Genomic DNA, 13658 nt, shown 5'->3' with positions numbered 1-13658 from the left:
CTGTCTTTTTTCTTTTCTTTGTATCTGCAGCACTTAGCACAGGGCCTGACACATGGTATATATGTTATAAGCACTTATTGAATGATGTTGACTTAAAGTCTTTCTAGCTGGTGGTAGAATTCACGGGCAGAGCTTTGGAGAACCCAGGAGCCCTTCCACACCACCATAAGACATCAGAATAGGGACATGCATAAGCTATAATGGCAAGGATGAGCCCCCAGTATCAGGAATCCAGACCTTTCAGCATCATGCCCTGTTCCTCCAGAGGCTAGGAGTCTGGTCCAGGGAGAACTATCTGGTTAGTTCTTTTCTAGCAGAGACGATCCAACTCAGAAAACTCCCCAGATTCTTAACAGCTTAGAAGAGGAAAGTGAGAGCAGGTGGCAAGGGGATGAATACAAAGTGGGATGGAGTACTGTATGTGAGAACTTTGAAGTCAGCAAGGAGAGCCAATACAACAAAAAGGGTTTTTTTTTTAAAAGCTGTATTTGGGAAAAGAGGAGAATCTAAGAAAGGAGACAACTCATGCTTGGAATAGAAGAAATAATGCCAGGGGATACAAATTTGGAAGAGGAAAAATCTTTTTTCTTCAACATGATTGGCCTCCTTTGCAATTTTGTGTACTGTATTTGATTCATTTAAAAACATGATTGTGAGAAGGCATCCCATAGGCTCCGCTCAACTGCTAGAGGAGTCTTGGACACACACACACACACACACACACACACACACACACACATTCAAAAATCCCTGGTTTAGAACATTGGACTTATTGGATCTAATAAGGTGAAATTTAATAAGGATAAATGTAAATTCCACATTTGGGTTCAAAAAATCAACTTCACAAGCACAAGATGGGAGAAGCATAGTTAGATAGCAGTTTGCCTGAAAAAGATCTGGGGGTCTTAGTGGGAATACAAGTTTCTGGAGTCCACGGTGTTTAATACAAGAGCCAAGAAAACTTGGGCTACAGGAAGAGAGGTGTAGTCTCCAGGAATAAGGAAGTCGTCATTCCACCTCAGTCCAACAACAACTGGAGAATCTGGTTCTGTTGTGGCATCACAAATGAGGAAGGGCAATGATAAACTAGAGACTGTCCAGAGGAAGGCAACCAGAAGAGTGAAAGGCTTTGAGTCTGTGCAATAAGAGAATTATCTGAAGGAACCCAGAGTGCTTAAAGAAGAGAAGGTTGGAGTGGGGGGAACCATATGACTGTCTTAAGGTGCTTGAAAGGGTATCATATGGAAAAGGAACTATATTTGTGGGGTTTGACCCCGGAGGTCAGAGCTAGAATAGTGGGCAGAAGGTACAAAGGGACCAACTTAGGCTTAATGGGAGAAAAAACTTCCTCACAATGAAAATGGTGGAAACAGCTGGATCAGAAGTGGCTCCCTCTCCCTGGAGATCTGTAAACAAAGGCTGGGTGACCACCTGTCCCATCTGTTGCAGAGGTGATCCTTTGTCAGGTGTGAGCAGACTAAACTGGATGACCCCTGAGGTCTCTTTGAAATCAACAATTCTGGGATTACACCAAGGAAATATATTACAAGCAGCCTAAGGCAGCTGCTGCCAACCCTTTTTGGTCAGGGACCTTTACCAGTGAAATGTTTTTAAGTGGACACCTCCAATATTTAGATACTTATAAATGTTGTCTGAGTTACATATAAGGGTGTGTTTAAGCCAACTCAGAGAATTGATTGTTAAATTTTCAGTGTGAAAATTTACGCCTCAGAAATCAGAAAATACTACCAATCAGGGTTTGATTTATTGTTTTGTTGAGTGACTACTGTGTGCTAGACATTGTGCTAAGTACTTTTTTACAAATATTATCTCAGTAGATCTTCATAACCCCCCTAGAAGGTAGGTGCTATTATTGTCTTCATTTTACAATTATGGAAACTGAGGCAAAGAGGGGCTAAGTGACATGTCCAGGGTCACACAGCCAGGAAGTATCTGAGACTGGATTCGAACCTCTCCTGTGCCACAAGCTAACTCTATGATTAATTTAAAAGTGTGTTATTTGTTTTCAGAGAGCTCATTGTTAAGCATTTATTAGCACACCTCTGGTTACATTATTATACTAATAATTATGAAATACAAAAAAAAAGACATTTTAAAAGGATGAGATGAATATGAAATAACATTTGGTCCTAGAGTCAGTCAAAAGCACTGAAGTTTATTGAGTAGGGGACTAACATGGTCAAACCTTTTCTTTAGGAAAGTCCCTTTGGCAGCTATGTGGAAATCATGGATAGAGCTGTGCCATTGTGCACAGAGCACTGAACCTGGAGTCAGGAAGACCTGAGTTCAAATCCAGCCTCAAATACTTCCTAACCTTGTGACCCAGGGCAAGTCACTAAATCTCCATCTGCCTCAATTTCCTCATCTGCAGAATGGGAATTATAATAATAGCACCTATGTCCCAGGGTTGTTATGAGGAACAAATGAGAAAATATAAGTAACGCATATTTGTAAACAGGAAAGAGAAACATAAACGTAAAAATGACCTCAAGAAGAGACCCCTGTCCTGTGGAACATAGGTTAGTACCTCTTGTCTTTGTGGTCCATTCTAGCCATCTGTGTAACTTGACCACAACTACATCAGAAGCTTGCACCACTGGCTTTCACAATCTGAGATGCTGAAGAGGGAAGACAGAGGGCTTCCCCTTTCCTCTGGAAAACAAACTAATGCAATCTCAGCCTGCTTGAAGACACGTATAGAGTCCAGGATGCGGTTGGGAATGTTCCCACTGTGCTCTGACCTGGTCAGGCTACCTGGGGGGCATCGTGCTCAAGCCTGGGAGCTACATTTTAGGTAGAACATTGATAAGCTACAGAAAGCATCCAGAGGGACAAGCCTCAATGGGAGGTGGTGAGGGATCCCCAAGATCATCATTGTATGAGGAGTCTTTAAAGAAACTTTGGGTGTTTTGCCTTTAGAAGAGAAGGCTTGGGTAGAAAGGGAGGAAGTCAAGTGAGGAACTCATGGTAGCTTTCTTCAAATATATTTGAAGGGCTGTCCCTTGGAAGAGGGCTTAGCTTTCCTCTGCTTGGCTTCAGAAGGCAGAACAATGAACAATTGGCGAAGGGTACAGAGGCAAAAATCTAGGCTTGATAACAGGAAAATTGTCCTAACAATTAGAAGTAGATATACAGATTACATGCTGTCTTGGGGAACGGGGAGGGGAGATGGGGGGGGGGTAATTTTGAGAACTTAATATCTTATAATAGAGAATATTGAAAACTAAAAATAGATAGATGGATAGACAGACAGACAGATTAGATAGATAGATAGATGATAGATAGATAGATAGATAGATAGATAGATAGATAGATAGATAGATAGATAGATAGATAGATAGATAGATAGATAAAAGGTGGAAAGAAGTAGATAGAGAAAGGGCTGCCTCCGGAGGAATGAGTTCTCCTTCCCTAGAGGGCTTCAGGCAAAAGCTAGAAGACAATTTCTCAGGTAAGCTATAGCGGGCTGCCAGCCTTGATAGTCTTTGAATTCCCTTCTCACTCCTGAGATTCTGTGATTAATCAATAAGCATTTATTAAGTACCTACTGCATACCAGATCCAGTGCCAATGCCAGGGATGCAAAGAAAGGCAAAGACAGTTTCTGTTCTCACGGAGCTTACGTAAGGAAAGGTGGCCACTTCAAATGAACAAATACATTTTTCCCTCCCTTGGACTTTGTCTTCCAGCTTTAGCTCTGTCTATAAAAAAAATGGAGAAGAGGCCCTATTGTTCTCCATTTCTCTGAACCAACCCCCTCTGCTCACCCATCTTGGTCTGGGAAAGAGCTCAAGCATCATAAATAATAGATAATAGCTAGCATTTATATCCCACTTAATGGTTTGCACAGTACTTTACAAATATTATCTCATTTCACATCACAATAACCCTGAGAAGTAGCTACTATTTTTATCCCCATTTTATAGATGAGGAAATTAAGACTGAGAGAGATTATGTTGTTTGCCTAGGATCACACAGCAAATATGTGTCTGAAGCAGGATTTGAACTCAGGTCCTCCTGACTCTAGGGCCGGTGTTCTATTCACTGCACCACCTAGCCACCACTAAACTCAGGTCTTTCTGACTCCAGGTTCAGCACTCTATTCATTGAACCATCTCCTACATCTTTAACTTTGGTATATCTTCCCTAACCATACCCCATAAGGTGATCACCCTCTTCCCAGCCTGGTTCTGCCATTTCAAAAAATTTTTTAATTTTCCCCAGTTATATGTAATAACAATATTTAACATTCATTTTTAAAACTTTGAGTTCCAAATTATCCCCCTTCCTCCCTCCCCATCCCACCCCCATTGAGAAGGCAAGCAATTTGATATAGGTTATACAGTTCTGTCATCTCAAAGAATGAAAGAGATTCCCCCAACATGCCCCAAGTCCTTGACCAATCATCAGGACTGTTTGTGTTCATCATACATTAGACCCAGCCACTAGCCTCAGTGTTCTTCAGTTCATAAGCATTCACAATGAGGGCTGTCTTTGGCACTCTCAGCTAGGCCCTCCTGGCAGAGTTCAGCTGCAGGCTGTGCCTCATGCCAGCACCTTCCAAGACCTAGTCAGCCCTTCCTATTCTACAGATGGGGAGAATCGAGGCAGGAAATCACTAACCAGGGCTACACAGTTGGTTAAGAAGGAGCTGAACCAGGATTCAGATCCAAGCCCTCTGACTCCAAATGCTGTCCTCCGTTCTGTGAGTAAGAAGCCTGTGGTCCTGAGCCTCAGCTCTCAATCTTAGAAATGGAACAGAAATCAGTATCAAGCTAGTCTAGCCCTTCCTGAATAGGACCCAGACTCTGCAGAGGAAAGTCTCCAGTAAAGGGAGCAAGGCAGCCTAGCCAATTGCAGACAGCTCTAACAGGTCAGCCCTACAATTGCATCAAGAACCTGTGATTTTAGAAGAGTAGAGCGTACCTACCCCCACCACCATGACGATAAACACTGCTCTGCATCCATAGCTAACCTCATTGGAGAGCAGTTAGGGACTAAAAACTCATTACACTGGGCCCATCAGGAACTCCCAATAAGGAAACTGCCTCCCTCCTGTTCTGAATGACCAAGTTTGACACTGGACCTCCCTCTCCAGCCCTAACTCTTTGTCTTCTCCAGGCTATGCATTCTTCAAGCTCATTTGCTTGGTCTTTCTGTGCCTCAGTCTCCCCAGCTGTAGAGTGAGGGCGAGGCAGCAGGAGATACAGTGACCCAGCTTGGTGTACTGGGATGACCTTAGGAAATAAGCACCCAATGCCATCATTTTAGGGAGAGAAGAAAAGATGATTACTGTTACGTGGCACAGTGGTTAGAGTGCTGGGCTTGGAGTCAGGAAGAGCCAAGTTCAAATTCGACCAAAGACGCTATCTGTGTTGACAGTGGGGATGATGCTTAAACCTCTATTTCCTCATCTTTAAAGCGGAGATAAGAGTAGCACCCTCCCAGGGTTGTTGTGAGGACCAAATGAGGTCATATGTGTAAAGTGTAAAATTTGTAAACTTTAAAGTGACATTTTTCTTATTTGGAAAATACATAGGGCTAGGAATTTGGCCTGGTCTGGTCTCAGTTCTTCTCCTTTTTCACTGCACAGTGTTTAGCCAAGTCCTTTAAACCCCATGAACCTCAGTTTCTTCATCTGTAAAATGGGGGTAGTGATGCCTGCAGTGCCTACCTTACAGGACTGTTGTGAATTTCAAATGAATATCAAATGAGAAAGTGCTTTTATAATTGTAAAGCACCCAAAAGTATAAGATTTCTCTCTCTGTCTCTCTCTCTCTGCCTCTCTCTTTCTCTCTCTCTCCCCTCTATGTGCGTGTGTGTGCATGCGGCACGTATCTGTTTCTGTCTCTCTTCTTCTCCTCCTTTGTCTCTCCCCTTTCTTCTCCCTCTCTCCCTTTTCCTCTCATCTTCCCCCTCCCCTCCCCATCTCTCTCCCCCTCTTCCTTCCTTCCTCTCTCTCTCCCTTTCTCCCTCCCTTTATTTCTCTTCTCTCTCCATCCCTCCCTTCTCTTCTTTCTCTTCTTTCTCCCTCTCTCTCCTTCTCTGTCTCTACCTTTCCCTTTTCCTGTCCTCTTTCCCCTCCCCCTCCCCTTTTTCTTTTCCTCTCCCCTTCCCTACTTCTCTCTACTTCTCCCTCCTTTTCTTTCTCTTCTCTCTCCTTCTCTCCCTGTCTCTGCCTCTCTCCCTTTCTCTTTCCCTCTCTCCTCCCTCCCCTCTCTCTCTCTCTCTCAAACCTCCAGTGCTCCCTAAAAACATTTTCCCAATTCATTTGGTACAGAGGCTCGTTGCCTTTTCTCTTTCCTTCTATTTTCCTCAACACTGTCCCCCATTGGCTGTCACTTGGAGCAGGGTCTCTCATTCTCTCCCTCCTTGGGCTCTGGGTCAGTGGGCTGCAGCCTACCCCCTTTGCCAGCCTTACTTTTGTGCCTCTCCCTGCTCTCTGAGGCCCTAACACAAGCTTATCTGAGGCCCCCAGAGTCTGGGCCTCCTAAGGACAAAGATAAGAAAGAGGCTGCCTTCAGAGTGGAATATGTGAGGCTGTTTCTGGGGTTGTACCCGGCCTCCCTGCATTCTTTCTCTACAGCCCTGCCAGCTTCCCTCAAATCCAGCTGGTCTGGCTTCCAACCCCTCTGAGGCCTCACTGCAGCCAGGGCAGGCTTTGCCCCTCCTGGATGGTCAGGCCTCTGGCTTGGGCCCCTAACAAGAAAGTCTTCACCTGTCCCACCAAGCTTTGGTGAATAGAGACATTCTTCATGGGGTTAGCTGGTCCCTATCTAACTGAGCTCTCTGTGGGCAGTCCCTGGGCATAAGAGAGGTGTCAGGTAAAGAGGGAGATGCAAAGGAAATAGCAGCTGAAGTCCCACCTTCCAAGTCCCCCCCTCAATCCCCCAGCTCTCTGGCCACATCTGAAGGCTTGGCATTGCAGGGAGGGAGAGCTGGGCTAAGAAGTGCATGGAGGGGTGGTCCCTGCTTCTAGTGAAGCCCTCGGAGATCACTGGGGTCCCACCATAGTCCACTCTCTCCAGGAGTGTTGTCTACCTGCTCTCCTCGCCTAACCGTGAGTCACCGACCTCCCTTACAACAGGGACAGGGTAGGCACAGCTTCCTGGATCTCCTTCCCCGTCCTCCCACAGCTGAGTAATTCTTGGACCCCCGGAACTTCGGTCCTCATCTCAGGCAAGCATCGCACGCCGTTCAGAAGTACCCTCACGGTGGGGCACGGACAGGGGAATATTCCTTCGGAATAACCGCGGAATCCCAAGGAGCAGCTGAAGCTTTGCAGCCCCGGCAACGTCCAGAGGGACTGCCCTTGGCCGCTCCAAGATTGGCACCATACCCAACAGTGACACTCCTCAAAAGCAGACCAGCCCACCAAAGGACCTCAGGGCAAGGAGACCCCTCCCTCCAGCTGCCCCCGGAAGAGTGCCTAGAAGCTTGGCGGTACATCCCGACAGTCTAGGGACCCTGCAATTACAGTGTTAAGACCACTTACAGCAAGGTCCGCCACTGCAGACCGAAAAGGGGGTTAAACGTGTAAGCCCCCTCCTCCCCAAACTGGCAATAACAAGGTTTCTCTTTAGGTTGTCAACATCTGGTCCTTGGTTTAGTCAAAACAAAACAAAACCCCAAACCCCACCCTACAGAGCCGAGATCCAGCGCGTCCTCCCTCCCGCCCGCCCGGCAAGACTCAGCTTGACTCCCTTTCCCAGCCCAGTGCGGCTCCAGCCTCAGCCTTTCTCAGGCTTCATTATTGGGCAAAAGATTCCGGAGAAATGGGATTGAGACCCAGCTCCGGGGACAGGACGGCCCCCAGCCGCTCCTCTCCCTCCGGCCTCATCATTCACAGCTGTCCCCAGCTCTGAACAGGAGCCCAGGGTGGGTTTCTGTTTCGTGATGGGGACAAGAAAAAGATCGGGAGCTTACCTCTGGAGGAAACCAGGAAGAGAGCGAGGAGCAGGGGCCCCCAGTGTCCAAGGGCAGCCCCTGGATGCAAACCCATCTTGGGGGTCTTCAAAGTGAGTTTCCCTATGGGGGGAGTGAGAAAGACTTGTCCGGAGCCTCCCCCGCACGGGACCCTGAGCCACAGCAGCCGAGAACTTAGCTGACAGCAGCTGGGACAGCTGTCCTGGCTTGCAGGAAACCTCTCTGAGTGGCTGATCGCTTACAACTCAGTCAGCCAGCCAGAGTGAGGGATAGAGAGGGACAGCACCCCCAGGAGGTGAGAGGGAAACCCAACCCTCGGTGCTGGGCTGCTGCTGATGCCGCCGGCGACGCCGCTGCCGCTGCTGCTGGGCTCAGCCAGAAGACAGCTTGTGTGGAGAACTGGGAGCCTACCGGGGCGGTACCCATTCACAAGCCACGTCCAGCGGAAGGCACACATTCCTACACATATTTACACACTGCAGAACACAACTCCCCACTCCTCGATACATCCAAACCTAGAGGTATCGAATGTCTACTTGTAGAATCTTCCAGATAGACTGTAAGCACCCTGAGGGCAGGCACTGTCTCTCTGTTGTAGTTGGATGACTTGTGCTTAAATGCTTGTGGATCAATTCATGAGCAGCTCTCCTGGCAAGATCGCTTGAATCCTGTTATTCAGCACTTGGGGCTAAGCCGAGGAGACCACAAGATGGGCCAGGAAGGGAAGAGATTGAACGTTGGCTGAAGGGCCGAGGTTTTGTGTCCTGAAGCTCACAGGTCTCTTTAGCATCGAGCTAGAAGGAATCTTAGGGGACGTCGAATGCAACCCCCTTATTTTACAAAGCAGGAAACTGAGGCCGGGAGAGGTTGAAGTCGCTTGTCCAATGTCACAGTTAGCAGATAACAGTGGGAAAACTCAAACCCAGGTCTTCTGACTCCAAGTTCAGTTGTTTTTCCTGCTTCCCATACTACGGCACACAAGCCCTGCTTACTTCACAGTGGGCTGCGGATGAGTCCTGTACATTTCTCATTCCGATGCAAGGTAGCTCCTGACCAGGGGAAGGGGGTTAAGGTGAGAGGGAGGGAGGGAGCCTGAGGCAGGCATAAGACGTGGAAGCACCCCAGCTCCAGCAGAGGAGAAATTGGTTTCCCTGTCTCTGGGAGGAGTCACTAATCTCCCACAATCCCCGTAGGGAGGAAAGATTTAGGCAAAGTTGGCTGGGGATAGGTGACACAAATGTCCAGTGGATGAGGAGGGAGAATGGCGGGGGAGGATCAGACAAGATGCTGGAGTGAATTCTGCGATGTTCAGGTGCATCTCTGGACCCTGCACAGGTGTGTTTTGCAACCTTCCCAGATTTCCTTTGAAATAATAAATCATTAGATCAGTGACATGATTCCACTTCAAAGGATGTGCTGGCATTAAGGAGAGACAGAGCAGCGTACTGGACTTGAGGTCTGGAAGACTTGGGTTGGAATCCTGCCTCAGACACTTATCAGCTGTATGATCTTGGGCCAGTCACTTAACCTGTTTACCTCAGTTTCTCCTGTGTAAATGAAGTTGTTGAACCTGTCCTCTAGGGTCCCTTCCACCACTAAATCTATAATCATGTGATGCTCTGAGCTCCAACCTCCTCCTACAGGAATTTTTCCTTGATCCCCTCCACCAGTTAATAACAACCTTGAATGAATGAATGAAGTATTTATTAAGAGCTTATTATATACAGAGCTCTGTGCTAAGTGTTGGGGATTCAAATAGGGGAGTCCCTGCTCTCAAGGGGCTCACATTCTAATGAGGAAGAGGATGCTTATGGAAGGTTTGAGGGGCAAGGTAAATGGGAAGGTCCCCAATCCTTGGGTACAGCAGCAAAGCAGATAGCAAGACTTCTTCTTCAATGCCATTTCCAAGGATAAAATCCTATCAGTTTGTGAGCTTGAACCATTTGTTAGAGTCAAGGACTTAGCTAGCAAAAACTCTCTTTTGTAGGTCTTCAGTAGATGGAGCTATGGTGCTGACCAGCCCATTCTCTTACATAGATCAAATGAACTTCTCCAGGATGATTATGTTACAGGGCTACCCATGTCTCCTCTCCCTACAGGCCTGTGAGTTCCGTGGGAACAGAGACTGTGTCTTATCCAAACTCAGCTCTCCCTGGCAGCTAGCCCAAGGAGCAGCAGGCAGTAGGTGCTCCTTAAATACTGAATGATTGATCACTATGGGCTTAGACTGTAGGACTTAGATTCAGATCCTTCTGACTTCAAGGCCTTCTCTAAGCAAGACTACCTGGAGGTCCCCTTAATTCTCTAAAAGCCTGATGGAAAGTGAAGATAAATAGGCTTATATATGGCACAGGAGATAGAGTTCCAGGCTTGGAGCCTAGGAGACCTAAGTTCAAATCCAGCCATAGACACTTATTAGCTGTATGACCCTGGGCAAGTCACTTAACCCTGTTTGCTTCATCTATAAAATGGGCTGGAGAAGAAAATGACAAACTCCAGTGTCTTTGCCAATAAAACCCCAAACGGAATCACAAAGAACTGGACACAACTGAAACAACAACAAGGTTATAAGGAAAATTACAATTCTTTTTTCAACCATAATATTACAGATGTTTTAGGTTTTATGGGAATTTATGTTTCAGCCTTCATCATCAGGAAAATGCAAACTCATCTCAGAGGCTTGAAACAATATTGCAAAACCTCAATGGGTTTTAGTTGTCTTCAATCTTGTCTGACTCACCACAACCCCATTGGGGTTTTCTTGGCAAAGACACTGGAGTGGTTTACCATTTCCTTCTCTAGCTCATTTTACAGATGAGGAAACTGAGGCAAACAGGGTGAAGTGACTTGCCTAAGGTCATGCAGCTGCTAAGTGTCTGAGGCTGGATTTGAATTCATGAAGCTGAGTCTTCCTGACTCCAAGCCCAACACTCCAGCCACTGCACCGCCTAGCTAACACCAAGTAACAGTACTCAAACTCTTTCCACAGGTAGAAACAACTCTGATTTTTTACTGAGCAGACAAGAGTGTCCTAGTTACCCTAGAACCCAATGAGACGACCATCCTCTTTGGTCTGGTCCCACCTTGTTCCACCCCCTGGCAGCCAGCTTGTGGTCTATGTTGAACTTCTGTTTCTCTGCAACAGGGTATCTTCCCCTACAGGGCCCAAGCTGAGATCTAAGAGCCTTCTCCAAGGTCCTGCAAAGTTGTTGAGGGCATCTTTCATGTTAACATGACAACCCTGGCATCAATGTTGCAACATTGCCAACCAATGATCAGCCAGCCTCCTAGAGAATAGAAAAAATTATTTTTGGTCACCGGATCCAGGCAACAGAGACTGATTAAGCCCTTACTCTGTGCCAGGCACTGTTGACTAAGTGCTGAGGATAAAAAAAAACACCCAACATTGTCCTCGGTATTGACAAAAGCAAGATTTGAACCCAGGTCAATGGTCTTTCTGTAACACCACACGTTTTCTCTCACAAAGCCATCATCTAGTAAACTAGAGAAATAAACCAAGATTTACTATTCTGGAGGAAATTAAGATGATGAAAGAGAAAGTGTGACTTCTAATTGAGTGAATGTAGACAGGATGCTCTAGAGGTGACCTTAGGGTGACCTCTTAAAATTGCTTTACTTGTAGGTCCTGAAGGCTATACTCATTTGCTCACAAGAAAAGGATACTTTCATTCAGCTTTGTATTCCCCAAAGGAATTGGTTCATGCCCTTCAGCCTGATAGAATTTGCTATTTTATTTCAAGATCTGCCTAGTAAATTCCTTATTTGATCCAAAGCCAGGAAGCCAGGCAGCTCAAATTCTGCCTGCTCTGCAGGGATGACCCTGAGACAAGTCAGACTTTTGTGCCTTTTGAGTCATCCGAAATGAAAATAAATTACCATCCAGTGGAGCTGAGGCTTAAGTAGATTACACATTTAAGTGTGGTTGCTGTTATCCAGTTAAAGCAGATCTCCGATTTCCTGACCAATCTGGGGGGAAGAAAAGAGAGAGGGAATAAGGACTTATTAAGCACCTACTGTGTGCCAGGCACTGCTGCACTAAATGCTCTACAAGTATTGTGAATGAGAATCTCCTCGTTGACCTTCAAGGTTGAATTCAGGGATATGGTTCTTTCAACAGATGAATGTTTGCTTGGTTTGACAGTGCAGGGTTCATTATGGAGCTGGAGCAGAGTTCTACCTAAAAATGTAATAAGACAACATTGTCTAGAATTGATTTGGGGGCTCAGAGATAATACATATATAGACAGAGGTCGAATTTTTTTTCAAGGGAGCATTGGTTCTAGGGGCAGTGAATCTAGGTTCAAATCATGCCCGCTACTACCTAGATGACCTTGGGTAAAGCACTTGCCTCCCTAGGCCTCAGTGTGCACATTTATAAAGAGGGGGGTAGACTAGATGTTTTCTGAGATCACTTACCTCTGCTCCTTTCAAGGTAAAAAAGATAGGTTTTCAATAACCCCAGAATTTTCTGCTGAGATCACTTCATCAAGGTATAAAGGGCCTCCCCACATAGCTATCTTTCCTTCTTGCTAACAAGCTTCATGACCTGGTCCTACCAAGTAGCCAGCCGGCCATGTTGCCTCTAGAGAAACCCTGTCACATCCTACCCAGCTTTCTGTTCCTTCTTAATGCCAGCCCAGCTTTCCCTTCTGTCCCCTCTCTCCAAATCCCAGGAGGACTTTTCCAGGTGCCCTTAGGCCTATATTAGGGGACTGTTCCCGAAGTTGGATGAGACATGGCTTATCTTCCCACCAACCCTGCAAGAAAAGTGTCCCACCAAAGCCCCCCCCCACAAGCTTACAGCACACAATCCCCATAATGCTAACCCCATACAGTTCCCAGGGCCAGGAATGGAAGGGGCTTTCCTCAGTTTCCCCCCCCCCTCCTTCAGTCTCCTCCCCTGCTTCCTACAATCTGTCCTTTCCCTCCTGGTTGGAGCTGATGGGGAAATAGATGGATCTGAAATTTGCCCTAAGCCTTTGGTCCATGTTTCCTGGGGAAACTGCCCCCTTAACAGCTAAGTGATATGGGAGATAGAGTACTAGACTTGGAGCCAGGTAGCAGTCTGACCTTGGGGAAGTTGCTTGATGTCTCTAGGTCTCAGTTTTGTTTTCTCAATCTGTAAAACAATGAAGTTGGACTCCATGGCCTCCAGATGTAAATCTATGTTCCTATAATCCTTAAATGGAGGGAGCAGCAGCGGCCTCTGATGCTAGATGAAGAGGGGTCTAGGTGGTCCTGAGGACATAGATCATAGCCTGTTAAGAAGAGGCATACCTGGTGGGACAGAGTCCACCCACTCTTCAGTCATCAGCAGGGAATAAAGACCCGTCTCCACCTCCTCAACCCCTCTTCTTGCCAGGCTAGAGGAAGAGGCAGGGAGGAAGTAAGACTGGGGAGGACCTGGAGAGAAGGGAATTTGGGTTCTGTCTCACTTCTCACCATGAAAGCTCAGGCCTCAGGCAGGCCACGAGATGGACAGTCAGGTCTGAGTAAGGACCATAAAGAGGAGGTGAGGCAGACACCAAGATGGAAGAAAGGTGGGAAGACCTTTCCTCCTCACCCTGGTAACCACAGAACCTTTTCAGATTGCATCACGGAGTCTGAAGACACAGGGATGCTGGGAACTAGGGGTGGGGGGCAGTATTGCCCAACTTGTGGGGAACATACAGGAAATCTCACATGTCACTT

General features: G+C 46.6%; 2 protein-coding genes across 2 annotated transcripts in view; one reads left to right on the top strand and one right to left on the bottom strand.

Annotated features, from left to right (window-relative positions):
* Positions 1–8893, bottom strand: part of VSIR (V-set immunoregulatory receptor) — a 39705-nt gene extending 30812 nt beyond the window's left edge. Inside the window, exon 1 of the mRNA XM_069071100.1 lies at positions 7947–8893. Coding sequence (XP_068927201.1) covers positions 7947–8022 — 76 coding nt within the window. The 5' untranslated portion in view covers positions 8023–8893. The remainder of the gene's footprint in view (positions 1–7946) is intronic.
* CDH23 (cadherin related 23) overlaps positions 1–13658 on the top strand; it is a 620897-nt gene that overhangs the window by 557041 nt on the left and 50198 nt on the right. The gene's annotated exons all lie outside the window — the stretch shown is intronic.

This window comes from Petaurus breviceps, unplaced genomic scaffold, assembly GCF_028583685.1.
Source record: "Petaurus breviceps papuanus isolate PSGF00001 unplaced genomic scaffold, PetGlider_PUasm1.0 90825, whole genome shotgun sequence".
Taxonomy (NCBI): Eukaryota; Metazoa; Chordata; class Mammalia; order Diprotodontia; family Petauridae; genus Petaurus; species Petaurus breviceps.
The sequence above is the reverse complement of the archived record's forward strand: the minus strand, read 5'-3'. Positions and strand labels throughout refer to the sequence as shown.